At 50.5% G+C, this 27,307-nt stretch overlaps 1 protein-coding gene across 1 annotated transcript; it reads left to right on the forward strand.

Moving 5' to 3' along the window:
• zanl (zonadhesin, like) lies at positions 1–27,220 on the forward strand (the record flags this gene model as incomplete). The annotated part of the gene is given in 63 exon segments (XM_079758280.1): positions 1–79; positions 281–445; positions 799–952; positions 1,370–1,384; positions 1,630–1,768; positions 1,875–2,016; positions 2,131–2,375; positions 2,647–2,795; positions 2,886–3,014; positions 3,168–3,306; positions 3,620–3,761; positions 3,975–4,174; positions 4,397–4,535; positions 5,078–5,271; positions 5,378–5,519; positions 5,635–5,879; positions 6,147–6,295; positions 6,386–6,514; positions 6,668–6,806; positions 7,094–7,235; positions 7,457–7,656; positions 7,923–8,061; positions 8,604–8,797; positions 8,904–9,045; positions 9,161–9,405; positions 9,677–9,825; positions 9,916–10,044; positions 10,198–10,336; positions 10,642–10,783; positions 11,002–11,201; positions 11,483–11,621; positions 12,164–12,357; positions 12,464–12,605; positions 12,721–12,965; positions 13,233–13,381; positions 13,472–13,600; positions 13,754–13,892; positions 14,202–14,343; positions 14,561–14,760; positions 15,007–15,145; positions 15,373–15,519; positions 15,718–15,911; positions 16,018–16,159; positions 16,275–16,519; positions 16,791–16,939; positions 17,030–17,158; positions 17,312–17,450; positions 17,757–17,898; positions 18,278–18,477; positions 19,079–19,217; positions 19,753–19,869; positions 20,161–20,285; positions 20,714–20,859; positions 21,395–21,538; positions 22,204–22,311; positions 22,622–22,791; positions 23,472–23,551; positions 23,553–23,639; positions 23,641–23,679; positions 24,293–24,437; positions 25,461–25,717; positions 26,273–26,475; positions 27,109–27,220. Coding segments are annotated over 63 exon segments (9,633 nt in total).
• Between the last annotated feature and the right edge of the window lie 87 nt (positions 27,221–27,307).

Consider the following 27,307-nt stretch of genomic DNA (forward strand, 5'->3'; position numbering starts at 1 on the left):
ATGTTCGGCTTCGAGCAGTGGACCGGGGCTGCAGAAACCCCGGGCACAGGCCCGAATGATGACTTTTCCAAACCCGGACGTGAGTGGCAATAGTCTTGTTTATTTAATCATATCATGTTATATTATGTTATATAAATGTTTTTTTGACAACAAACAGCTTTCAACATTGCAGAAAACTCAAGTCTGATATTTAAAAATACCGTACTAATAATTAAACAATTAATTATAAGGAATGGACTGACACGTTTTGAAAGTTTGGTGCTGTTTTCTCGGTTTGCAGTGGGCAGCTACATGTTGATGGAATCAAGCATGGCCGTAGCTGGAGCCAAGGCTGAAATCAGAAGTCCGTCCACACCTTCATCCGGCTGTCTGGACCTCACCTTCCACTACTACATGTATGGCAGCGCCAGCAGCATGGAGCTGAGCGTGCACACCGTCACCGCAGGTACGCAGCCCGAATTCCCGGGCGAATGATTTGCCGAAACGGAGCTCGCTTTACCCAAGAGATCCCTTTCACAAGGGCGTCATCGCAGTACCAACCGGAGTGCCGCTCATTACACTGCTGCACCTCACACATGCACCAGCGCACGTTTTGCGGACTCATCCTCACGGGTGTAGGCCGCAACCCATGCCCCGGTACATAAAAGGAAGCAGACCCATAAATGAGCGATGCCCGTGTCCGTCCTGCGGAGACACGGCTGTGAAAAGGATCCGTAGGGCCGCAGACTGTAAGTTCTGTGTGCGCCGCTGCCACAAGACGGCAATGCACTCATCGGGTCGATGTTGGTGTGTCCATAGGTGGCGCCGTGGGAGACCGTCTCTTCAGTGTCCGGGGAAACCAAGGCGAGGGCTGGAGGCCGGCAGAGGCCCGGTACATCGGGACCTCGGCTGTCGAGGTGAACGTCGCAGAGCCCCGACCGCCACGCAACGGGGGCTTCATGAATTTTGTACAGTCAGTGGTGAAGGACTTTTGATTTTGTGTTTCAGTTTGTGATCGTGGGTACCTATGGAGAGACTGCCCTGACAGACATCGCTGTGGATGCTGTATGTGTTATGGTTTGTGAAGGTGAGTCGATTGTGAATTTTGTCTTTGTGTCTACCGGGAAGAAGAGATCTACATCATGTGCATTATGTTTTCCTTGCAGTGTCTTACTCTTGTAATTCCTGTTATGTTCTGTATTAGCAACAACCCCAGGACCTACTACACCTAAACCAACTGTCCCAGGACCTACGACACCTAAACCATCAACTGCAGGCCCAACTACACCTAAACCATCAACCCCAGGCCCAACTACACCTAAGCCATCAACCGCAGGCCCAACTACACCTAAACCTCCAGGACCTACTACACCTAAACCCTCAACCCCAGGACCTACAACTCCAAGTAAGTCCATAAAAATCCAATTGGGACTCCCATACACGACCAAAAATGATCCATGGAGTCATTAACATAGATCGTTCCCATCTGCACATCCATCTCCACACACTGGAGCCACTCATAGATCCGTCAATCTGAAGCGATGGCTGTGTTCTGTGTCTTATTTATCTTTTTCTTCGTCCGTCTTTTCTCAAAGTAAAATGCCCGCCGGACGCGGAGTACATAGAGTGCGGGCCGGCCTGTATTCCCAGCTGTGAGGATCCCTCCACCAACTGTAGCGGCTCCTGCATCAGCGGCTGCTTCTGCAAGCCGGGCTTCGTGTTCAAGGGCCGCCGCTGTGTGCCTCTGGACAAGTGTGGATGCTTGGACGACAACAACAACTACTACGAGGTTACAGAACATGACACGGACAGATTGACACCCTGAAAAGAAGGATTGCCTTAGGTGATCGCCTTTGGCTCGCTCTGCCTCATTTTCACTCTTTCTTCTTCCACAGCCCGGAGAGATCATCTATGGTGACGGCTGTTCCCAGCTGTGTCGCTGTGCGGGGAACTACACCCTGTCCTGCGTGGACAACTCCTGCGACCCCACCGAGGAGTGCCGAGAGGTCAGCGGAACGCACGGATGCTATCCAAAAGGTAACCGCGCTGTCGTAAAGTTGGATTGGAGTGGTGATCCGTTGTTACTTCATTGTAAAACATGTTAGATCTTTCCTAGCAAAAAAAATGTCTATTTCTACGGTAAACCTCCAGACACGTCCACGTGCATTGCGTCGGGGGATCCTCACTACAGCACCTTCGATAAGCGCAAGTACAACTTCATGGGCAACTGCAGCTACGTGATGTCGGAGCCGTGCAACGACACGTCCGTCCCTCACTTTGAGGTCCACGCCGACAACGAGAACCGCTACAACAACCCGTCCATCTCCTACATTAAGGCTGTGCATGTTTACGTTGGCATGCAGAAGATCTCTATCCTGAAGGGAGGCACTGTTCAGGTAAAGAAGGACCAAAGCAGACTGAAAGTGACAGTCAATTAGACAGAACTCCCACTGTGGCAAGCTGTTCACTGCTGTTGAAGTACTTTATGAAGGGTTTTTCTTAGAGCAATTATATTGGCTCACCTAGTTATGTAGAAGTAAAAATGACAAATGCCATCAAGAAAAGCCAATGACTCCTTCATCTTCCCCTTAAGAACACCTCAGATATAGCTTTGAAAACGTTCTTCAGCAATTGTGCTCCTCTAAAATGCGTCCTATTTTTCCAAAGCTGAACGGGACCAATGTAAACCTGCCCTTGACTCCCATCCCCGGCGTCTCGGTGTTCAAGTCTGGTAAACACTACACGGTTTCCATGGACTTTGGCGTCACCGTTCGATACGATGGGAACCACTTCATGGACATCAAGGTGATCAAAGAGTAAGTGGACTCCTGCTGTTCCCATTCACCTGTCAGTTGTCATGATAAGTGGCCGAGGACATTCCCTCATCCAAACCCTGTTCCCTACAGCTACCAGGACAAGTTGTGTGGACTGTGCGGAGACTACAACCTCAATGCCAAGGATGACTTCAGGAAGCCCGACGGATCTCTGACCCCCAACGCCAACGACTTTGGACACAGCTGGGTCACCGATCCAACGTAAGTACTATCACATGTCCGCCCAGACAGCTACATGACTACACCTGTGTTTGACTGTTTGTCAACACACTCATAGACGCAGTGAGAGCAGAATGAATCGGTCCATCATTAAACACTGAGTACTCACTGAGGTCGGGTCCGTCTCTCTCGTAGCTGCAATGCCAAGCCCAACACCACGGTTCCCGGCTGTACAGAGGAAGAGAAGGACCGATACGAGAGCTCTGGCTTCTGTGGCATGCTGCTGGACAAGAAGGGCCCCTTCGCCGTCTGCCACCGCAAAGTCAACCCCAATGTGAGTCGTCCTCCATCCCCATCTACACAACCACAAGAACACACTCATTGGATCACGTACCACACACAAAGTGCAAAACATCTCTACACACGATCACATGGACACACCGGATCACACACAAACACAGTGAAACACATCGCAAATACTGACAGACACAATGTCCGGAAAGATTTAAACAACATGGATTAATTGACCTCTGCTGCTCTTAAGCAAAACCAGTCAAACATCATTGACATTGAGATTGTCCAGACCTGCTCTTAACGGAAGGTGTGTGTGTGTGTGGGTGTGTGTGTGTGTGTGTGTGTGTGTGCAGAGCTACTTCAAGAACTGCCTGTTTGACCTGTGTGCGCTGAACGGCAGTGGGTCCATTCTGTGTGAGGCCATCGAGGCGTACGTCAACGAGTGCCAGGACCGCGGCGTTACCGTGGGAACCTGGAGGAACGACACCTTCTGCCGTGAGTCTGCTCGCAAGTGTTTGTCCGGGATGTGTTTGTGTGTTTGTGTGTGTCCAAAGGGGTGATGGGTATAAAGACAGACAGTTCTGCCCCTTCTCAATGATCTTTATCTCCATTTTACTGTAGGAAGAAGTCAAACCTATAGAGTTGGCCCCGTGGTTATATAATCAATCTCTCTCTCTCTCTTTCTCTCTCTCTCTCCCCCCCCCCCAGCTCTTCCATGTGATCCCAACAGCCACTACGAGCCGTGTGCGCCCCCCTGCCAGGAGTCCTGCAGTGGGGGCCCCTCGGGCTGTGGGGGCCCCTGCTCCGAGGGCTGCGTCTGCGACCCCGGCTACGTGCTGAGCGCCGGCAAGTGTGTGGAGAAGAGCTCCTGTGGCTGCAACTACACAGTGAATGGACAGTACTATGAGGTACGGGTGTGTGTGTGTGTGTGTGTCTGTGTGTGTGTGTGTGTGTGTGGCTGTTGGCTGATTGGTATTTCTGTGTGAAGTTGAAGTACACTCCCACCTCAAATTCCCACCTAACAATTTGCAACATCTGTCTGTCCGTCTCTCTGTCTCACTCTCTCTCTCTCTCTCTCTCTCTCTCTCTCTCTCTCTCTCTCCCTCTCCGTGTGTTCCTCTCTCTCCCAGCCTGGCGATGAGTTTTACGTGGAAAACTGTCAGCTGAAATGTAGATGCGATGCCCCCTTCATCACTTGCCAGTCCTCAGTCTGCCCCCCAGAGCAGGAGTGCAAGCTCCAAGGAGGAGAGCTGGGCTGTTACCCTACAAGTAAGACCCAGTCTGTCCTCTGGGGCTCCCAGGGTAGCTCTCTAGTGATCACGTCAGGCTCTTGTGAGCAAGTAAACCTCTTGAACATGTCATTCAGTTATGCTAATGTAGACCTCTTGTGGTAATGTTAACCTATGCTAATAAGGTTAATGTATCTTGAAAATGTAAATCTCTTTTAATAATGTAAACCTCTAATGATAAGGTAAATCTCTCTTGATAATGCCAATCTAAACCTCCAACTCCAGCCCCAACTACACCCAAACCAACAACTCCGGGCCCAACTACACCTAAACCAACTTCCCAAGGACCTACAACTCCAAGACCAACCACAGTGACAACGCCAGGTAAGACCGACCGTCCATAAAAACCCAATCTGTACTCCCAAACACGACCAAAAATGATCCATGGAGTCATTAACATAGATCGTTCCCATCTGCACATCCATCTCCACACACTGGAGCCACTGATAGATCCGTCATTCTGAAGCGATGTCTGTGTTCTGTGTCTTATTTATCATTTTCTTCGTCCGTCTTCTCTCAAAGTAAAATGCCCGCCGGACGCGGAGTACATAGAGTGTGGGCCGGCCTGTATTCCCAGCTGTGAGGATCCCTCCACCAACTGTAGCGGCTCCTGCATCAGCGGCTGCTTCTGCAAGCCGGGCTTCGTGTTCAAGGGCCGCCGCTGTGTGCCTCTGGACAAGTGTGGATGCTTGGACGACAATAACAACTACTACGAGGTTACAGAACATGACACGGATAGATTGACACCCTGAAAAGAAGGATTGCCTTAGGTGATAGCTTTTGGTTCGCTCTGCCTCATTTTCACTCTTTCTTCTTCCACAGCCCGGAGAGATCATCTATGGTGAAGGCTGTTCCCAGCTGTGTCGCTGTGCGGGGAACTACACCCTGTCCTGCGTGGACAACTCCTGCGACCCCACCGAGGAGTGCCGAGAGGTCAGCGGGACGCACGGATGCTATCCAAAAGGTAACCGCGCTGTCGTAAAGTTGGATCGGAGTGGTGATCGGTCGTTACTTCTTTGTAAAACATGTTAGATCTTTCCTGGCAAAAAACAATGTCTATTTCTACGGTAATCCTCCAGACACGTCCACGTGCATTGCGTCGGGGGATCCTCACTACAGCACCTTTGATAAGCGCAAATACAACTTCATGGGCAACTGCAGCTACGTGATGTCGGAGCCGTGCAACGACACGTCCGTCCCTCACTTTGAGGTCCACGCCGACAACGAGAACCGCTACAACAACCCGTCCATCTCCTACATTAAGGCTGTGCATGTTTACGTTGGCATGCAGAAGATCTCCATCCTGAAGGGAGGCACTGTTCAGGTAAAGAAGGACCAAAGCAGACTGAAAGTGACAGTAAATTAGACAGAACTCCCACTGTGGCAAGCTGTTCACTGCTGTTGAAGTGCTTTATGAAGGGTTTTTCTTAGAGCAATTTGGCTCACCTGGTTATGTAGAAGTAAAAATGACAAATGCCATCAAGAAAAGCCAATGACTCCTTCATCTTCCCCTTAAGAACACCTCAGATATAGCTTTGAAAATGTTCTTCAGCAATTGTGCTCCTCTAAAATGCGTCCTATTTTTCCAAAGCTGAACGGGACAAATGTAAACCTGCCCTTGACTCCCATCCCCGGCGTCTCGGTGTTCAAGTCTGGTAAACACTACACGGTTTCCATGGACTTTGGCGTCACCGTTCGATACGATGGGAACCACTTCATGGACATCAAGGTGATCAAAGAGTAAGTGGACTCCTGCTGTTCCCATTCACATGTCAGTTGTCATGATAAGTGGCCGAGGACATTCCCTCATCCAAACCCTGTGCCCTACAGCTACCAGGACAAGTTGTGTGGACTGTGCGGAGACTACAACCTCAATGCCAAGGATGACTTCAGGAAGCCCGACGGATCTCTGACCCCCAACGCCAACGACTTTGGACACAGCTGGGTCACCGATCCAACGTAAGTACTATCACATGTCCGCCCAGACAGCTACATGACTACACCTGTGTTTGACTGTTTGTCAACACACTCATAGACGCAGTGAGAGCAGAATGAATCGGTCCATCATTAAACACTGAGTACTCACTGAGGTCGGGTCCGTCTCTCTCGTAGCTGCAATGCCAAGCCCAACACCACGGTTCCCGGCTGTACAGAGGAAGAGAAGGACCGATACGAGAGCTCTGGCTTCTGTGGCATGCTGCTGGACAAGAAGGGCCCCTTCGCCGTCTGCCACCGCAAAGTCAACCCCAATGTGAGTCGTCCTCCATCCCCATCTACACAACCACAAGAACACACTCATTGGATCACATACCACACACAAAGTGCAAAACATCTCTACACACGATCACATGGACACACCGGATCACACACAAACACAGTGAAACACATCGCAAATACTGACAGACACAATGTCCGGAAAGATTTAAACAACATGGATTAATTGACCTCTGCTGCTCTTAAGCAAAACCAGTCAAACATCATTGACATTGAGATTGTCCAGACCTGCTCTTAACGGAAGGTGTGTGTGTGTGTGTGCAGAGCTACTTCAAGAACTGCCTGTTTGACCTGTGTGCGCTGAACGGCAGTGGGTCCATTCTGTGTGAGGCCATCGAGGCGTACGTCAACGAGTGCCAGGACCGCGGCGTTACCGTGGGAACCTGGAGGAACGACACCTTCTGCCGTGAGTCTGCTCGCAAGTGTTTGTCTGGGATGTGTTTGTGTGTTTGTGTGTGTCCAAAGGGGTGATGGGTATAAAGACAGACAGTTCTGCCCCTTCTCAATGATCTTTATCTCCATTTTACTGTAGGAAGAAGTCAAACCTATAGAGTTGGCCCCGTGGTTATATAATCAATCTCTCTCTCTCTCTCTTTCTCTCTCTCTCCCCCCCCCCCCCCCCCCCAGCTCTCCCATGTGATCCCAACAGCCACTACGAGCCGTGTGCGCCCCCCTGCCAGGAGTCCTGCAGTGGGGGCCCCTCGGGCTGTGGGGGCCCCTGCTCCGAGGGCTGCGTCTGCGACCCCGGCTACGTGCTGAGCGCCGGCAAGTGTGTGGAGAAGAGCTCCTGTGGCTGCAACTACACAGTGAATGGACAGTACTATGAGGTACGGGTGTGTGTGTGTGTGTGTGTGTGTGTGTGTGTGTGTGTGTCTGTGTGTGTGTGTGTGTGTGTGGCTGTTGGCTGATTGGTATTTCTGTGTGAAGTTGAAGTACACTCCCACCTCAAATTCCCACCTAACAATTTGCAACATCTGTCTGTCCGTCTCTCTGTCTCTCTCTCTCTCTCTCTCTCTCTCTCTCTCTCTCTCTCTCTCTCTCTCTCTCTCTCTCTCTCTCTCTCTCTCTCTCCGTGTGTTCCTCTCTCTCCCAGCCTGGCGATGAGTTTTACGTGGAAAACTGTCAGCTGAAATGTAGATGCGATGCCCCCTTCGTCACTTGCCAGTCCTCAGTCTGCCCCCCAGAGCAGGAGTGCAAGCTCCAAGGAGGAGAGCTGGGCTGTTACCCTACAAGTAAGACCCAGTCTGTCCTCTGGGGCTCCCAGGGTAGCTCTCTAGTGATCACGTCAGGCTCTTGTGAGCAAGTAAACCTCTTGAACATGTCATTCAGTTATGCTAATGTAGACCTCTTGTGGTAATGTTAACCTATGCTAATAAGGTTAATGTATCTTGAAAATGTAAATCTCTTTTAATAATGTAAACCTCTAATGATAAGGTAAATCTCTCTTGATAATGCCAATCTAAACCTCCAACTCCAGCCCCAACTACACCCAAACCAACAACTCCGGGCCCAACTACACCTAAACCAACAACCCAAGGACCTACAACTCCAAGACCAACCACAGTGACAACGCCAGGTAAGACCGACCGTCCATAAAAACCCAATCTGTACTCCCAAACACGACCAAAAATGATCCATGGAGTCATTAACATAAATCGTTCCCATCTGCACATCCATCTCCACACACTGGAGCCACTCATAGATCCGTCATTGTGAAGCGATGTCTGTGTTCTGTGTCTTATTTATCATTTTCTTCGTCCGTCTTCTCTCAAAGTAAAATGCCCGCCGGACGCGGAGTACATAGAGTGCGGGCCGGCCTGTATTCCCAGCTGTGAGGATCCCTCCACAAACTGTAGCGGCTCCTGCATCAGCGGCTGCTTCTGCAAGCCGGGCTTCGTGTTCAAGGGCCGCCGCTGTGTGCCTCTGGACAAGTGTGGCTGCTTGGACGACAACAACAACTACTACGAGGTTACAGAACATGACACGGATAGATTGACACCCTGAAAAGAAGGATTGCCTTAGGTGATAGCTTTTGGCTCGCTCTGCCTCATTTTCACTCTTTCTTCTTCCACAGCCCGGAGAGATCATCTATGGTGAAGGCTGTTCCCAGCTGTGTCGCTGTGCGGGGAACTACACCCTGTCCTGCGTGGACAACTCCTGCGACCCCACCGAGGAGTGCCGAGAGGTCAGCGGAACGCACGGATGCTATCCAAAAGGTAACCGCGCTGTCGTAAAGTTGGATCGGAGTGGTGATCGGTCGTTACTTCCTTGTAAAACATGTTAGATCTTTCCTGGCAAAAAACAATGTCTATTTCTACGGTAATCCTCCAGACACGTCCACGTGCATTGCGTCGGGGGATCCTCACTACAGCACCTTTGATAAGCGCAAATACAACTTCATGGGCAACTGCAGCTACGTGATGTCGGAGCCGTGCAACGACACGTCCGTCCCTCACTTTGAGGTCCACGCCGACAACGAGAACCGCTACAACAACCCGTCCATCTCCTACATTAAGGCTGTGCATGTTTACGTTGGCATGCACAAGATCTCCATCCTGAAGGGAGGCACTGTTCAGGTAAAGAAGGACCAAAGCAGACTGAAAGTGACAGTCAATTAGACAGAACTCCCACTGTGGCAAGCTGTTCACTGCTGTTGAAGTACTTTATGAAGGGTTTTTCTTAGAGCAATTTTATTGGCTCACCTAGTTATGTAGAAGTAAAAATGACAAATGCCATCAAGAAAAGCCAATGACTCCTTCATCTTCCCCTTAAGAACACCTCAGATATAGCTTTGAAAACGTTCTTCAGCAATTGTGCTCCTCTAAAATGCGTCCTATTTTTCCAAAGCTGAACGGGACAAATGTAAACCTGCCCTTGACTCCCATCCCCGGCGTCTCGGTGTTCAAGTCTGGTAAACACTACACGGTTTCCATGGACTTTGGCGTCACCGTTCGATACGATGGGAACCACTTCATGGACATCAAGGTGATCAAAGAGTAAGTGGACTCCTGCTGTTCCCATTCACATGTCAGTTGTCATGATAATTGGCCGAGGACATTCCCTCATCCAAACCCTGTGCCCTACAGCTACCAGGACAAGTTGTGTGGACTGTGCGGAGACTACAACCTCAATGCCAAGGATGACTTCAGGAAGCCCGACGGATCTCTGACCCCCAACGCCAACGACTTTGGACACAGCTGGGTCACCGATCCAACGTAAGTACTATCACATGTCCGCCCAGACAGCTACATGACTACACCTGTGTTTGACTGTTTGTCAACACACTCATAGACGCAGTGAGAGCAGAATGAATCGGTCCATCATTAAACACTGAGTACTCACTGAGGTCGGGTCCGTCTCTCTCGTAGCTGCAATGCCAAGCCCAACACCACGGTTCCCGGCTGTACAGAGGAAGAGAAGGACCGATACGAGAGCTCTGGCTTCTGTGGCATGCTGCTGGACAAGAAGGGCCCCTTCGCCGTCTGCCACCGCAAAGTCAACCCCAATGTGAGTCGTCCTCCATCCCCATCTACACAACCACAAGAACACACTCATTGGATCACATACCACACACAAAGTGCAAAACATCTCTACACACGATCACATGGACACACTGGATCACACACAAACACAGTGAAACACATCGCAAATACTGACAGACACAATGTCCGGAAAGATTTAAACAACATGGATTAATTTACCTCTGCTGCTCTTAAGCAAAACCAGTCAAACATCATTGACATTGAGATTGTCCAGACCTGCTCTTAACGGAAGGTGTGTGTGTGTGTGTGTGTGTGTGTGTGTGTGTGCAGAGCTACTTCAAGAACTGCCTGTTTGACCTGTGTGCGCTGAACGGCAGCGGGTCCATTCTGTGTGAGGCCATCGAGGCGTACGTCAACGAGTGCCAGGACCGCGGCGTTACCGTGGGAACCTGGAGGAACGACACCTTCTGCCGTGAGTCTGCTCGCAAGTGTTTGTCCGGGATGTGTTTGTGTGTTTGTGTGTGTCCAAAGGTGTGATGGGTATAAAGACAGACAGTTCTGCCCCTTCTCAATGATCTTTATCTCCATTTTACTGTAGGAAGAAGTCAAACCTATAGAGTTGGCCCCGTGGTTATATAATCAATCTCTCTCTCTCTCTTTCTCTCTCTCTCCCCCCTCGACCCCCCCCAGCTCTCCCATGTGATCCCAACAGCCACTACGAGCCGTGTGCGCCCCCCTGCCAGGAGTCCTGCAGTGGGGGCCCCTCGGGCTGTGGGGGCCCCTGCTCCGAGGGCTGCGTCTGCGACCCCGGCTACGTGCTGAGCGCCGGCAAGTGTGTGGAGAAGAGCTCCTGTGGCTGCAACTACACAGTGAATGGACAGTACTATGAGGTACGGGTGTGTGTGTGTGTGTGTGTGTGTGTGTGTGTCTGTGTGTGTGTGTGTGTGTGTGTGTGGCTGTTGGCTGATTGGTATTTCTGTGTGAAGTTGAAGTACACTCCCACCTCATATTCCCACCTAACAATTTGCAACATCTCTCTGTCTGTCTGTCTGTCTGTCTCTCTCTCTCTCTCTCTCTCTCTCTCTCTCTCTCTCTCTCTCTCTCTCTCTCTCTCTCTCTCTCTCTCTCTCTCTCTCTCTCTCTCCTCTCCGTGTGTTCCTCTCTCTCCCAGCCTGGCGATGAGTTTTACGTGGAAAACTGTCATCTGAAATGTAGATGCGATGCCCCCTTCATCACTTGCCAGTCCTCAGTCTGCCCCCCAGAGCAGGAGTGCAAGCTCCAAGGAGGAGAGCTGGGCTGTTACCCTACAAGTAAGACCCAGTCTGTCCTCTGGGGCTCCCAGGGTAGCTCTCTAGTGATCACGTCAGGCTCTTGTGAGCAAGTAAACCTCTTGAACATGTCATTCAGTTATGCTAATGTAGACCTCTTGTGGTAATGTTAACCTATGCTAATAAGGTTAATGTATCTTGAAAATGTAAATCTCTTTTAATAATGTAAACCTCTAATGATAAGGTAAATCTCTCTTGATAATGCCAATCTAAACCTCCAACTCCAGCCCCAACTACACCCAAACCAACAACTCCGGGCCCAACTACACCTAAACCAACATCCCAAGGACCTACAACTCCAAGACCAACCACAGTGACAACGCCAGGTAAGACCGACCGTCCATAAAAACCCAATCTGTACTCCCAAACACGACCAAAAATGATCCATGGAGTCATTAACATAGATCGTTCCCATCTGCACATCCATCTCCACACACTGGAGCCACTGATAGATCCGTCATTCTGAAGCGATGTCTGTGTTCTGTGTCTTATTTATCATTTTCTTCGTCCGTCTTCTCTCAAAGTAAAATGCCCGCCGGACGCGGAGTACATAGAGTGTGGGCCGGCCTGTATTCCCAGCTGTGAGGATCCCTCCACCAACTGTAGCGGCTCCTGCATCAGCGGCTGCTTCTGCAAGCCGGGCTTCGTGTTCAAGGGCCGCCGCTGTGTGCCTCTGGACAAGTGTGGATGCTTGGACGACAACAACAACTACTACGAGGTTACAGAACATGACACGGATAGATTGACACCCTGAAAAGAAGGATTGCCTTAGGTGATAGCTTTTGGCTCGCTCTGCCTCATTTTCACTCTTTCTTCTTCCACAGCCCGGAGAGATCATCTATGGTGAAGGCTGTTCCCAGCTGTGTCGCTGTGCGGGGAACTACACCCTGTCCTGCGTGGACAACTCCTGCGACCCCACCGAGGAGTGCCGAGAGGTCAGCGGGACGCACGGATGCTATCCAAAAGGTAACCGCGCTGTCGTAAAGTTGGATCGGAGTGGTGATCGGTCGTTACTTCTTTGTAAAACATGTTAGATCTTTCCTGGCAAAAAACAATGTCTATTTCTACGGTAATCCTCCAGACACGTCCACGTGCATTGCGTCGGGGGATCCTCACTACAGCACCTTTGATAAGCGCAAATACAACTTCATGGGCAACTGCAGCTACGTGATGTCGGAGCCGTGCAACGACACGTCCGTCCCTCACTTTGAGGTCCACGCCGACAACGAGAACCGCTACAACAACCCGTCCATCTCCTACATTAAGGCTGTGCATGTTTACGTTGGCATGCAGAAGATCTCCATCCTGAAGGGAGGCACTGTTCAGGTAAAGAAGGACCAAAGCAGACTGAAAGTGACAGTAAATTAGACAGAACTCCCACTGTGGCAAGCTGTTCACTGCTGTTGAAGTGCTTTATGAAGGGTTTTTCTTAGAGCAATTTGGCTCACCTGGTTATGTAGAAGTAAAAATGACAAATGCCATCAAGAAAAGCCAATGACTCCTTCATCTTCCCCTTAAGAACACCTCAGATATAGCTTTGAAAACGTTCTTCAGCAATTGTGCTCCTCTAAAATGCGTCCTATTTTTCCAAAGCTGAACGGGACCAATGTAAACCTGCCCTTGACTCCCATCCCCGGCGTCTCGGTGTTCAAGTCTGGTAAACACTACACGGTTTCCATGGACTTTGGCGTCACCGTTCGATACGATGGGAACCACTTCATGGACATCAAGGTGATCAAAGAGTAAGTGGACTCCTGCTGTTCCCATTCACATGTCAGTTGTCATGATAAGTGGCCGAGGACATTCCCTCATCCAAACCCTGTGCCCTACAGCTACCAGGACAAGTTGTGTGGACTGTGCGGAGACTACAACCTCAATGCCAAGGATGACTTCAGGAAGCCCGACGGATCTCTGACCCCCAACGCCAACGACTTTGGACACAGCTGGGTCACCGATCCAACGTAAGTACTATCACATGTCCGCCCAGACAGCTACATGACTACACCTGTGTTTGACTGTTTGTCAACACACTCATAGACGCAGTGAGAGCAGAATGAATCGGTCCATCATTAAACACTGAGTACTCACTGAGGTCGGGTCCGTCTCTCTCGTAGCTGCAATGCCAAGCCCAACACCACGGTTCCCGGCTGTACAGAGGAAGAGAAGGACCGATACGAGAGCTCTGGCTTCTGTGGCATGCTGCTGGACAAGAAGGGCCCCTTCGCCGTCTGCCACCGCAAAGTCAACCCCAATGTGAGTCGTCCTCCATCCCCATCTACACAACCACAAGAACACACTCATTGGATCACGTACCACACACAAAGTGCAAAACATCTCTACACACGATCACATGGACACACCGGATCACACACAAACACAGTGAAACACATCGCAAATACTGACAGACACAATGTCCGGAAAGATTTAAACAACATGGATTAATTGACCTCTGCTGCTCTTAAGCAAAACCAGTCAAACATCATTGACATTGAGATTGTCCAGACCTGCTCTTAACGGAAGGTGTGTGTGTGTGTGTGTGTGTGTGTGTGTGTGTGTGTGCAGAGCTACTTCAAGAACTGCCTGTTTGACCTGTGTGCGCTGAACGGCAGTGGGTCCATTCTGTGTGAGGCCATCGAGGCGTACGTCAACGAGTGCCAGGACCGCGGCGTTACCGTGGGAACCTGGAGGAACGACACCTTCTGCCGTGAGTCTGCTCGCAAGTGTTTGTCCGGGATGTGTTTGTGTGTTTGTGTGTGTCCAAAGGGGTGATGGGTATAAAGACAGACAGTTCTGCCCCTTCTCAATGATCTTTATCTCCATTTTACTGTAGGAAGAAGTCAAACCTATAGAGTTGGCCCCGTGGTTATATAATCAATCTCTCTCTCTCTCTTTCGCTCTCTCTCCCCCTCACCCCCCCCCAGCTCTCCCATGTGATCCCAACAGCCACTACGAGCCGTGTGCGCCCCCCTGCCAGGAGTCCTGCAGTGGGGGCCCCTCGGGCTGTGGGGGCCCCTGCTCCGAGGGCTGCGTCTGCGACCCCGGCTACGTGCTGAGCGCCGGCAAGTGTGTGGAGAAGAGCTCCTGTGGCTGCAACTACACAGTGAATGGACAGTACTATGAGGTACGGGTGTGTGTGTGTGTGTGTGTGTGTGTGTGTGTGTGTGTGTGTGTGTGTGTGTCTGTGTGTGTGTGTGGCTGTTGGCTGATTGGTTTTTCTGTGTGAAGTTGAAGTACACTCCCACCTCATATTCCCACCTAACAATTTGCAACATCTGTCTGTCTGTCTGTCTGTCTCTCTCTCTCTCTCTCTCTCTCTCTCTCTCTCTCTCTCTCTCTCTCCCTCTCCGTGTGTTCCTCTCTCTCCCAGCCTGGCGATGAGTTTTACGTGGAAAACTGTCAGCTGAAATGTAGATGCGATGCCCCCTTCATCACTTGCCAGTCCTCAGTCTGCCCCCCAGAGCAGGAGTGCAAGCTCCAAGGAGGAGAGCTGGGCTGTTACCCTACAAGTAAGACCCAGTCTGTCCTCTGGGGCTCCCAGGGTAGCTCTCTAGTGATCACGTCAGGCTCTTGTGAGCAAGTAAACCTCTTGAACATGTCATTCAGTTATGCTAATGTAGACCTCTTGTGGTAATGTTAACCTATGCTAATAAGGTTAATGTATCTTGAAAATGTAAATCTCTTTTAATAATGTAAACCTCTAATGATAAGGTAAATCTCTCTTGATAATGCCAATCTAAACCTCCAACTCCAGCCCCAACTACACCCAAACCAACAACTCCGGGCCCAACTACACCTAAACCATCCACCCCAGGCCCAACTACACCTAAACCAACAACCCAAGGACCTACAACTCCAAGACCAACCACAGTGACAACGCCAGGTAAGACCGACCGTCCATAAAAACCCAATCTGTACTCCCAAACACGACCAAAAATGATCCATGGAGTCATTAACATAGATCGTTCCCATCTGCACATCCATCTCCACACACTGGAGCCACTCATAGATCCGTCATTGTGAAGCGATGTCTGTGTTCTGTGTCTTATTTATCATTTTCTTCGTCCGTCTTCTCTCAAAGTAAAATGCCCGCCGGACGCGGAGTACATAGAGTGCGGGCCGGCCTGTATTCCCAGCTGTGAGGATCCCTCCACCAACTGTAGCGGCTCCTGCATCAGCGGCTGCTTCTGCAAGCCGGGCTTCGTGTTCAAGGGCCGCCGCTGTGTGCCTCTGGACAAGTGTGGCTGCTTGGACGACAACAACAACTACTACGAGGTTACAGAACATGACACGGATAGATTGACACCCTGAAAAGAAGGATTGCCTTAGGTGATAGCTTTTGGCTCGCTCTGCCTCATTTTCACTCTTTCTTCTTCCACAGCCCGGAGAGATCATCTATGGTGAAGGCTGTTCCCAGCTGTGTCGCTGTGCGGGGAACTACACCCTGTCCTGCGTGGACAACTCCTGCGACCCCACCGAGGAGTGCCGAGAGGTCAGCGGAACGCACGGATGCTATCCAAAAGGTAACCGCGCTGTCGTAAAGTTGGATCGGAGTGGTGATCGGTCGTTACTTCCTTGTAAAACATGTTAGATCTTTCCTGGCAAAAAACAATGTCTATTTCTACGGTAATCCTCCAGACACGTCCACGTGCATTGCGTCGGGGGATCCTCACTACAGCACCTTCGATAAGCGCAAGTACAACTTCATGGGCAACTGCAGCTACGTGATGTCGGAGCCGTGCAACGACACGTCCGTCCCTCACTTTGAGGTCCACGCCGACAACGAGAACCGCTACAACAACCCGTCCATCTCCTACATTAAGGCTGTGCATGTTTACGTTGGCATGCACAAGATCTCTATCCTGAAGGGAGGCACTGTTCAGGTAAAGAAGGACCAAAGCAGACTGAAAGTGACAGTAAATTACACAGAACTCCCACTGTGGCAAGCTGTTCACTGCTGTTGAAGTGCTTTATGAAGGGTTTTTCTTAGAGCAATTTTATTGCCTCACCTGGTTATGTAGAAGTAAAAATGACAAATGCCATCAAGAAAAGCCAATGACTCCTTCATCTTCCCCTTAAGAACACCTCAGATATAGCTTTGAAAACGTTCTTCAGCAATTGTGCTCCTCTAAAATGCGTCCTATTTTTCCAAAGCTGAACGGGACAAATGTAAACCTGCCCTTGACTCCCATCCCCGGCGTCTCGGTGTTCAAGTCTGGTAAACACTACACGGTTTCCATGGACTTTGGCGTCACCGTTCGATACGATGGGAACCACTTCATGGACATCAAGGTGATCAAAGAGTAAGTGGACTCCTGCTGTTCCCATTCACCTGTCAGTTGTCATGATAAGTGGCCGAGGACATTCCCTCATCCAAACCCTGTTCCCTACAGCTACCAGGACAAGTTGTGTGGACTGTGCGGAGACTACAACCTCAATGCCAAGGATGACTTCAGGAAGCCCGACGGATCTCTGACCCCCAACGCCAACGACTTTGGACACAGCTGGGTCACCGATCCAACGTAAGTACTATCACATGTCCGCCCAGACAGCTACATGACTACACCTGTGTTTGACTGTTTGTCAACACACTCATAGACGCAGTGAGAGCAGAATGAATCGGTCCATCATTAAACACTGAGTACTCACTGAGGTCTGGTCCGTCTCTCTCGTAGCTGCAATGCCAAGCCCAACACCACGGTTCCCGGCTGTACAGAGGAAGAGAAGGACCGATACGAGAGCTCTGGCTTCTGTGGCATGCTGCTGGACAAAAAGGGCCCCTTCGCCGTCTGCCACCGCAAAGTCAACCCCAATGTGAGTCGTCCTCCCCCCCACACACTCATTGGATCACATACCACACACAAAGTGCAAAACATCTCTACACACGATCACATGGACACACTGGATCACACACAAACACAGTGAAACACATCGCAAATACTGACAGACACAATGTCCGGAAAGATTCAAACAACATGGATTAATTTACCTGTGCTGATCTTAAGCAATACCAGTCAAACATCATTGACATTGAGATTGTCCAGGCCTGCTCTTAACGGAACGTGTGTGTGTGTGTGTATGTGTGTGTGTGTGTGTGTGTGTGTGTGTGTGTGTGTGCAGAGCTACTTCAAGAACTGCCTGTTTGACCTGTGTGAGCTGGACGGCAGCGGGTCCATTCTGTGTGAGGCCATCGAGGCGTACGTCAACGAGTGCCAGGACCGCGGCGTTACCGTGGGAACCTGGAGGAACGACACCTTCTGCCGTGAGTGTTTGTGCGAGATTGTGTGTGTGTGTGTGGGGGGGTCTATGTGTGTATAAAGGCATGATGGGTGTAAGATGGATGGTTCTGCCCCTTCTCAATGATCTTCATCTCCAGTTTTCTGTAGGAAGAAGTCACAAAATCAGTCACACCTGTACAGTCGGCTTATATGCTTATGTAATCACCCTCTCTCTCTCTCTCCCTCTCTCTGTCTCTCTCTCTCTCTCTCTGTCTCTCTCTCTCTCTCTCTCTCTGTCTCTGTCTCTGTCTCTCTCGCTCTCTCTCTCTCTCTCGCTCTCTCTCTCTCTCCACCTCTATCTCTCTCTCTCTCTCTCTCCACCTCTATCTCTCTTTCTCTCTCTCTCCCTCCCCCAACCCCCAGCTCTCCCATGTGATCCCAACAGCCACTACGAGCCGTGTGCGCCCCCCTGCCAGGAGTCCTGCAGTGGGGGCCCCTCGGGCTGTGGGGGCCCCTGCTCCGAGGGCTGCGTCTGCGACCCCGGCTACGTGCTGAGCGCCGGCAAGTGTGTGGAGAAGAGCTCCTGTGGCTGCAACTACACAGTGAATGGACAGTACTATGAGGTACGGGTGTGTGTGTTTGTGTGTTTTCTGTGTTTTTTGCCTTCGGTTGGTTGGTCTTTCAAGTTGATAGATAATCATTGAATTTATATAGCGCTTTTCAAGTCCCCAAAGGGCTTTACAGTGAAGGGGGGACCTCACTTACCACCACCAGTGTGTAGCACCCACTTGGGTGATGCACGGCAGCCAATCTGCGCCAGAACGCTCACCACCCACCAGCTTGAGTTGGAGAGTGAGGATATTAATGAACCAGCCAATTATAGGGGGCCAGATTGAATGAGCCTGGTTGGGCAGTTTTAGCCAGGACACTGGGGAATCCCCTGCTCTTTGTGATAAGTGCCCTGGGATCTTTTATGACCTCAGTGAGTCAGGACCTGGGTTTTACGTCTCCTCGGTAAAACCCAGGACGGCGCCTTCCACAGCACAGTGTCCCCGTCACTGCACTGGGGCATCAGGATTGATGTTTTGGCCAGAGGGAAGAATATCACCTATTGGCCACCGACACCAAAGAAAACTAAAGTTGATGTTGAGAACACACTTCTACCTCATATTACCACCTAACAATCCCTCTCTCTCCCTCTCTGTGTATGCCTCTCTCTCCCAGCCTGGCGATGAGTTTTACGTGGACGACTGTAAGCAGAAATGTAGATGCGACGCGCCAAACATCATGTGCACAGCCTCAGTCTGCCCCCCAGAGCAGGAGTGCAAGCTCCAAGGAGGAGAGCTGGGCTGTTACCCTACAAGTAAGACCCAGTCTGTCCCCTGGGGCTCCCAGGGTAGTCTCACATTTGGCAGTCGTCCATAGAAGGTGTTTGGGAAAGGGCAGGCAATTTCAAAAAGAACTTGGCAGGTGATTGGATGAGCCGTCTGTCCCTCACCGTCTATCACATAGAGCCTGTAGACCCTCATAGGACTCGGATTGGTCGGAAACCACTGTAGTTCAGCCAGATGTAGTGATCATGTATTCATCTCTTGCTATAATGTATTCACCTTTTGTGATAATGTATGAATCTCTAGTAATAATGTTTTCATCTTTAGTGATAATGACATCTCTTGTGATAAAGACAGCCGCTAGTGATAATGTCTTCACATCTTGTGATAATGTGTTGACCTCTTGTGATAATGTATTTAATTCTAGTGATCGTGTATTCATTTCATGATAATGTTTTCATCTTTAGTGATAATGACATCTCAAGTGATAATTAATTAATCTCTAGAGATAATGTCTTCCCATCTTTTGATAATGTGTTGACCTCTTGTGATGGTGTTGACCCCTAGGCTCCCAGGACTGCGTGATCTCAGGGGACCCCCACTACAACACGTTTGACAAGAAGTTCTACAGCTTCATGGGTACCTGCACCTACACATTGGCCAGGAACTGCGTCAATAAAACAGGTACACACACACACAGACACACATACATACACACGCACGCACGCGCTCGCTCGCTCGCTCGCTCACTCACTCACTCACTCACTCACTCACTCACTCACTCACTCACTCACTCACTCACTCACTCACTCACTCACTCACTCACTCACTCACTCACTCACTCACTCTCTCACACACTCACTCACTCACACACACAGGGACATTCAGACACACGCACACATGCACAGACACACAGTAATAACTTAACCTAGGATAGCTTCCTGCTCCGTGACCTCTTGACCTCCACGCGGGCAGGGCCTTGGTTCTCGGTGGAGGGTAAGAACGAGGAGCGAGGCGGGGAGGGGCTGGCCTACCTGAAGAAGCTCTACGTCACCGTGGAGGGGGTCACCGTCACACTCATGAAGGCCAGGAGAACGCTGGTACGTGCTCACGCACTCACACACACACAAACGCACGCACGCACACACGCACGCAACCACTCAACCACGCACGCACACTCATACATGCCCCATTACACACACACACAGGCACACACACAGGCACACACGCAAGCACGCACGCACGCACAAACACACACAGACACACAAACAATTACACACATATATACGCGCATTTAGATGCATGCACACAGACATGAATGTACACACACACACACACTAAAATGCGTCAAAGCTGTTCAATCTTCTCCATATCTCTTTAATCCCTCTGTTCCCTAATACTTTGTAATCGCTGAACACCTGCTGCCGTTCATCCTAAACTGCTAAATCTGTCCTTTCCTCTCTCCCTACCGCTCTCTCTGTCTCTCTCTCTCTCTCTCTCTCTCTCCCCCTCTCCCTCCCCCCTGCAGGTGAACGGGCTGCGTGTGGCCCTGCCCTCCTCCCCGTCCCCCATGATGACACTGTCCCTGGCGGGTCAGTACGTCACCGTGGCGACCACCTTCGGGCTCCGCGTCCGTTGGGACGGCAACCACTACGCCCAGATCTCCCTCCCCAGGTGGGTGTGAACACAGCACGCCCCATTCCACACCATTTCATCCATTCTATGCCACCAGAGTTTAGCCTTTTTCATTCATTTTTATTATATTTTATTTATTTTATTTTCCAATTTCATTAGTTGTTATTTATTTTATTAAGTTGTTTGGGTGGGTTTCCTGGTTTAGTTTAAGCGTTTTTGGGACAATGCTTAGTTTTAGTTAGGGTTAGGGTTAACCCGTAGTGGAGGTTTTATTAGTTTGGTAGTTGGACGCTTTTGAAACATGGTGTGGGAGTGTGTGTGGATGACGGCTGGTTAGGCAGCCTCACCTTTTGTTTGTTTTCATTCACGATGATAACCTTGGTGCAGAGCTTAAAGTGTTCAGTGAAGAGTTTATTAATGAGGCGTCTATATATACACGCTTATACGCAGCTAAATTAAATCTTAAAACTTCAGTGGAAAGTGTTTTTTCAAAATCAAAACCGTAATTTCAATACGGTCTAATCTCTCTCCCTCTCCCTCTCCCTCTCTACCTCTCCCTCTCCCTCCCAACCAGCACCTACTCGAACCAGACCTGTGGGCTGTGTGGCGACTACGACGGTAACCCTGGCGACGATTTCACCAAGCCCGACGGCCGACCGGCGGCCAACGCCAATGACTTCGCCAACAGCTGGCAGACGCCGGACGACGAGGACGACGCGTGAGTCTCCTCCCCCCCGCTCCTCCCGGATTATTCCGGATCTCATGAATGGGTTTAATCCAAAGATTTATGTATGAGCCTTCACCCATACATACTCGACCTGTTTGGGAGGCAGGGCATGTGGACATAGGGGTCTCTGCTCCGTTGCCATGGAAACTCGTGATGCTGGCGCCACGATGGCTCGAAGAAAACCGTTGTTGGAACCGCGCGCAGGATAGGAAACATCTGATGTGTCTCGGTGAACTGATTTCAGATCCGATGTCGTACGGATGAATTAACTATAGATGTACAGACATCTGTACGATTTGTTCAACTTTCAAAGAAGTTAGATGCTTGGTTTTATTTAATAGTTTGATCATGATCTACATCGTGATTCTTTGGAATTCACAAACTTTGCCCCAACGTTTTCTCATTCACAAATATATTCACATTTGTACCATTCCCTGAGGTTGAATCAATCAAGGGAGTATCCTTGATGTTCTATCGAAATACATCACACAACAATAGATGATGAGCACAACAATGGAATATTAGAAGCATGCATTTCATTTGCGCCATCTATTTGACTGTTATGACTTAATAAAAATCGTCATGCCGTCATGAGCAGTGGATCACTTCTTTGTGTGTGAAATAACCGCCCCCCCCACCCACTCCCCTGTGTCCAGGTGTAAACCCGGGACCAAACCCGACCCGGTCTGTGAGCCCATCCTGGAGGCCGAGGTGATGAAGCCGGAGAAGTGCGGGAAGATGAAAGACCCCTTGGGACCCTTCCGGTAGGCAGACATTCCCGACCCTTTTGACTGTATTCTGTTTATCAAGCAAACACAAATCAACACAACACATCCATGGAAAATATCCCAATGGAAGACATATCATGGAATGCACGGTGCGACACAACTTATTCAATCATTCATAATAATTATGAATAACAATAATCAATTAATCATACATTATTATTAATCATTATTTTAACTGCGTCTATGTAAACAATAAAATCCCACGTACCACCTGCAAACTTCACGTACCACCGGTTGAAAAACCCTTTCCTACACCCCCTGACTCTCCGTCTCCCCCCCCGACCAGAGAGTGCATCCCCAAGGTGAGCCCAGAGCCGTTCTTCCGGAGCTGTGTGTACGACATGTGCCGGTTCTCCGGGCAGCAGAGAGTGCTGTGCGACCAGCTGCAGGCCTACACCGACACCTGCCAGAGCGTGGGGGCCACCGTGCACCCTTGGAGGACCGCCTCCTTCTGCCGTGAGTACCGCCCCGGGGCGTCTGTCTGTCTGTCTGTCTGTCTGTCTGTCTGTCTGTCTGTCTGTCTGTCTGTCTCTGTCTGTATGTGGGTGGATCACTCTGTCTGTCTGTCTGTCTGTCTGTGTTCTTGTGTGTGTGTGTCTCTCTCTCTCTCTCTCTCTCTCTCTCTCTCTCTCTCTCTCTCTCTCTCTCTCTCTCTCTCTCTCTCTCTCTCTCTCTCTCTCTCTACGATTCAATTCAATAAAGCTTTATTGGCATGACCTTTAAACCAAAAAACTTGCTGGCAAATTATGATAATAAATATCTAAAGCAGCTTGTAGATATTTGTAACAAGTACAAACTGTACAGATTGATTACATTCATCTCTCTCTCTCTCTCTCTCTCTCTCTCTCTCTCTCTCTCTCTCTCTCTACGATTCAATTCATAAGCTTTATTGGCAGTGACCTTTAAACCAAAAAACTTGCTGGCAAATTATGATAATAAATATCTAAAGCAGCTTGTAGATATTGTAACAAGTACAAACTGTACAGATTGATTACATTCATCTCTCTATCTCCCCCTCTCTCTCTCTCTCTCTCTCTCTCTCTATCTCTCTCTCTCTCTCTCTCTCCCCCTCTCTCTCTCTCTCTCTCTCTCTCTCTCTCTCTCTCTCTCTCTCTCTCTCTCCCTCCCTCCTCCAGCGGCCCCTGTCTGCCCCCCCAACAGCTCCTACACGCTGTGCGGCAGCGGCTGTCCAGAGACGTGCGTGGGGGCGTCCGGCCCCCCCCGGGTGCGATGACGTGTGCGTGGAGGGCTGCCAGTGTGACCCGGGCTTCATCCTCAGCGACGCCCAGTGCGTCAGCCTCAAGGGACTGCGGCTGCACGGACCCCCACGGCACGTACCACCCGGTGAGTAGGACCCCCCCCTCTTAAGCCACATGGTTGGGTTATTCTTTTTAACTATTGAATTTTTTATTTGATTTTTTATATTTTTTTATTATCTGTTGGGTTTATTCAAGTTAATATATCAAAAACCTTTCTTTTTAAATGCAAATCTTCTTTTGGATTGTTATGATCCAATTGAAAAGTTTTTTAACTGCTTTACGAGTGTGTGAGTTTGGATGTTAATGTGTGTGTTAATGTGTTTGTGTGTTAATGTGTGTGGTTGGTTTAGGCGTGTGTGTGTGTTCAATGTGTGTCTGTGTGCTAATGTGTGTGTTTGGGTGTGACTGTGTGTGTTAATGTGTGTGTCTGTGTGTGACTGTGTGTGTTAATGTGTGTGTCTGTGTGTTAATGTGTGTGTTTGAGTGTAGGCGTGTGTGTGTGTGTGTGTGTGTTAATGTGTGTGTTTGGGTGTATCTGTGTGTGTGCTAATGTGTGTGATTCTGCATGCCTTTGTAATGTGCATGTGTGTGTTAATGTGTGTGACTGCGTGCCTGTGTAATGTGCATGTGCGTGTGTTAATGTGTGTGACTGCGTGCCTGTGCCTGTGTTAACGTGTGTGTGTGTGTGTCTCCTCTAGGCGGGCGACCACTGGGTGGAGAAGGGCTGTACGGAGCGGTGTGAGTGTCTGGGCGGAGGGCAGATCCGCTGCCACGCCACCAGCTGCCGGCCCGTCTCTGAGAGCTGTCAGCTGCAGGGCGGCGAGTACGGCTGCCACCCCGTCGGTATGAAAACCCAGGAAAAACATATGCATTTATATATTATTATATATACATTATTATACGTATCAGCTTTATAGTGTTTATCACCAGTGGGGGGAATTCAGGAATCTGCGGTCAACCCAAAGCGATTACACTTTGCTTTGGGTTGCCCGGTTTGAATCCCCGCCATCGTCTGGGAACAATAAGGGTTGATGTGCCCTTGAGCACGAATGTGAATAGAATGCATTCAATTGAACCAAACATAAAACACAACGGTCACAAAGGCAATGACAATTTAATAAGAATGCGTATGTGCAGACAATGTATCAAACTTTGTTCTGCCCCCTCTCTACCTCTCTGTCCATCCCACCCTCGCTTCTCTCATTCCCACTGTCTCTCTCCCAACTCACTCTCTCTCACTCTCTCCCCCTCCCTCTCTTCTCTCTCTCTCCCTCCCTCTCTCTCTCTCTCTCCCTCTCCCCCTCTCCCCCTCCCTCTCTCTCCCTCCCTCTCCACCTCCCTCTCTCTCCTTTCCCTCTCCCTCTCCCTCCCTCTCTCTCCCCTCCCCTCCCTCTCTCTCTCTCTCTCTCCCATCTCTCCCCTCTCTCTCCCTCTCCCTCTCTCCTCTCCCTCTCTCCCTCTCTCTCTCCCTCTCTCTCCTCTCCCTCTCTCTCCCTCTCCCCCTCTCCCCCTCTCCCTCCCTCTCTCCCTCTCTCCCTCTCCCCTCCCCCTCTCTCTCTCTCTCTCCCCATCTCTCCCCCTCTGTCTCCCTCTCCCTCTCTCCCTCTCTCTCTCCCTCTCTCTCCCCCTCCCTCCCCCTCTCTCTCCCTCTCCCTCCCTCTCCCCCTCTCCCCCTCCCTCTCTCTCCCTTTCCCTCTCCCTCTCCCTCCCTCTCTCTCCCCCTCCCTCCCCTCTCCCCTCTCCCTCCCTCTCTCTCCCTCCCTCTCTCCCTCTCCCCCTCTCCCCCTCCCCCTCCCTCTCTCCCTCTCCCTCCCTCCCTCTCCCCTCTCTCTCTCTCTCTCCCTCCCCTCCCCCTCCCCTCTCCAGGAACGGCCATCTGCTCGGTGTCGGGGGACCCCCACTACGTGACCTTCGACCGGCGGACCCACCACTACCAGGGCTCCTGTTCCTACACGCTGACCGAGCCCTGCGGCCCCACCTCCACCAACTCCAGCCTGCCGGCCTTCAGCGTGGTCACGCAGAACGAGCACCGCGACAGCCAGCGCCGCGTCTCCTACGTGCGCGCCGTGGTGGTCAGCGTGTACGGGACGGACTACGTCCTGGGGAAGGGACGCGTCGTGCAGGTACAAGAGGCGCCGGGCGCGGGGTTGTGGGCGGTGTCTTTGGAGGGAGAAGGGGGCAGGTTCCAGGGAAATGAAGGGATTCTGATTTGGCTGGAAAGTGGGTGGCTTGCTGTGGGTTGGTTGCGTGTGGAAGAGCAATGCGTGGTTGTGAGCTGAGAGGGGGGAATACCTGAGCCTGCACAGGTTTTGAGGACCTCTAGTGGCAGGAGTTGTAGCTGTATCAGTTCAAAATGACACAGATCTTTCCCCGGTGGGGGGGGCAAAAGTTGACCATGCCATAAGTAATTATAAAGAAAAAATCCCTAGATGGATTGACTCGTAGATGGGCATTTTACGGATATTTTTTATGGATTTATAGTGCAATTAAGAAAGTTACATAGCGCAGGTGTTAGATCCATGCTTCATGTCTGAAACCCAACAGGCTCTGCATCTTTAAGTAACCTAGATACCAGTAAATCATACTGGAAGGGTGTTAGCCTTGTCCCACTAGCCATAGCCACTGGGCTTCTCTCTCTCTGTACATCACGCCGTCCTCTCTGCTGCTCTCTCTCTCAGGTCAACGGAACCAAGCGCACCCCGCCACTGACCCTGACCAACGGCATCGAGATCTACCTCAGCGGGAAGTTCGTCGTCTTGGAGACCGCCTTCGGACTGAGGGTGCGCTTCGACGGGAACCACCACGCCGACGTGACGCTGCCAAAGTCGTACAGCGGCCTGCTCTGTGGCCTGTGTGGTAAGGAACGCCCAGTTAGCCTAGCGTAACGCCAGCGGCTAGCAGGGAGATAGCTAGCAGATAGCTAGTTAACAGGAAGATGGTTAGCAGGAAGATAGCTAGCAGGAAGATGGCTAGCAGGAAGATAGCTAGCAGATAGCTAGCTAGCAGGAAATGGCTAGCAGGAAGAGAGCTAGCAGGAAGATAGCTAGCATGTAGATAGCTAGCAGGTAGATGGCTAGCATGTAGATAGCAAGCAGGCAGATAGCTAGCAGGTAGATGGCTAGCAGGAAGATAGCTGGCAGGAAGGTAGCTAACAGGGAGATAGCTAGCTAGCAGGTAGATAGCTAGCAGGAAGGTAGCTAACAGGGAGATAGCTAGCAGGTAGATGGCTAGCAGGAAGATAGCTAGCAGGAAGGTAGCTAACAGGGAGATAGCTAGCTAGCAGGTAGATAGCTAGCAGGAAGATGGCTAGCGAGTTGCTAACGCCAAAAAGGGCGCTTTACGCTGCAAACGGCTATTGGTTGCTAGGTTACATTTATTTCCGTGATAAAATCACAGAAAAGTTGGACCAATGGATGCATTGGGGTGGGGTCTTCATACCCCATTGGTCCACCGTTGGAGAGCGTGATGGTGTCTCCAGTGACCCCTGACCCTGTGAGTGTGTCCGTCCCTCCAGGGAACTTCACGGACAGTCGGATGACGACAACATCATGTCCGACGGGAAGCCGGCCGGCTCCACCAACCAGCTGGGAGACAGCTGGGCCGTACCAGACAACAGGCCCGAGTGAGTCCACACACACACACACACACACACACACACACACACACACACACACACACACACACACACACACACACACACACACACACACACA

This window comes from Pollachius pollachius, assembly GCF_949987615.1.
Source record: "Pollachius pollachius genome assembly, chromosome: 20".
NCBI lineage: Eukaryota > Metazoa > Chordata > Actinopteri > Gadiformes > Gadidae > Pollachius > Pollachius pollachius.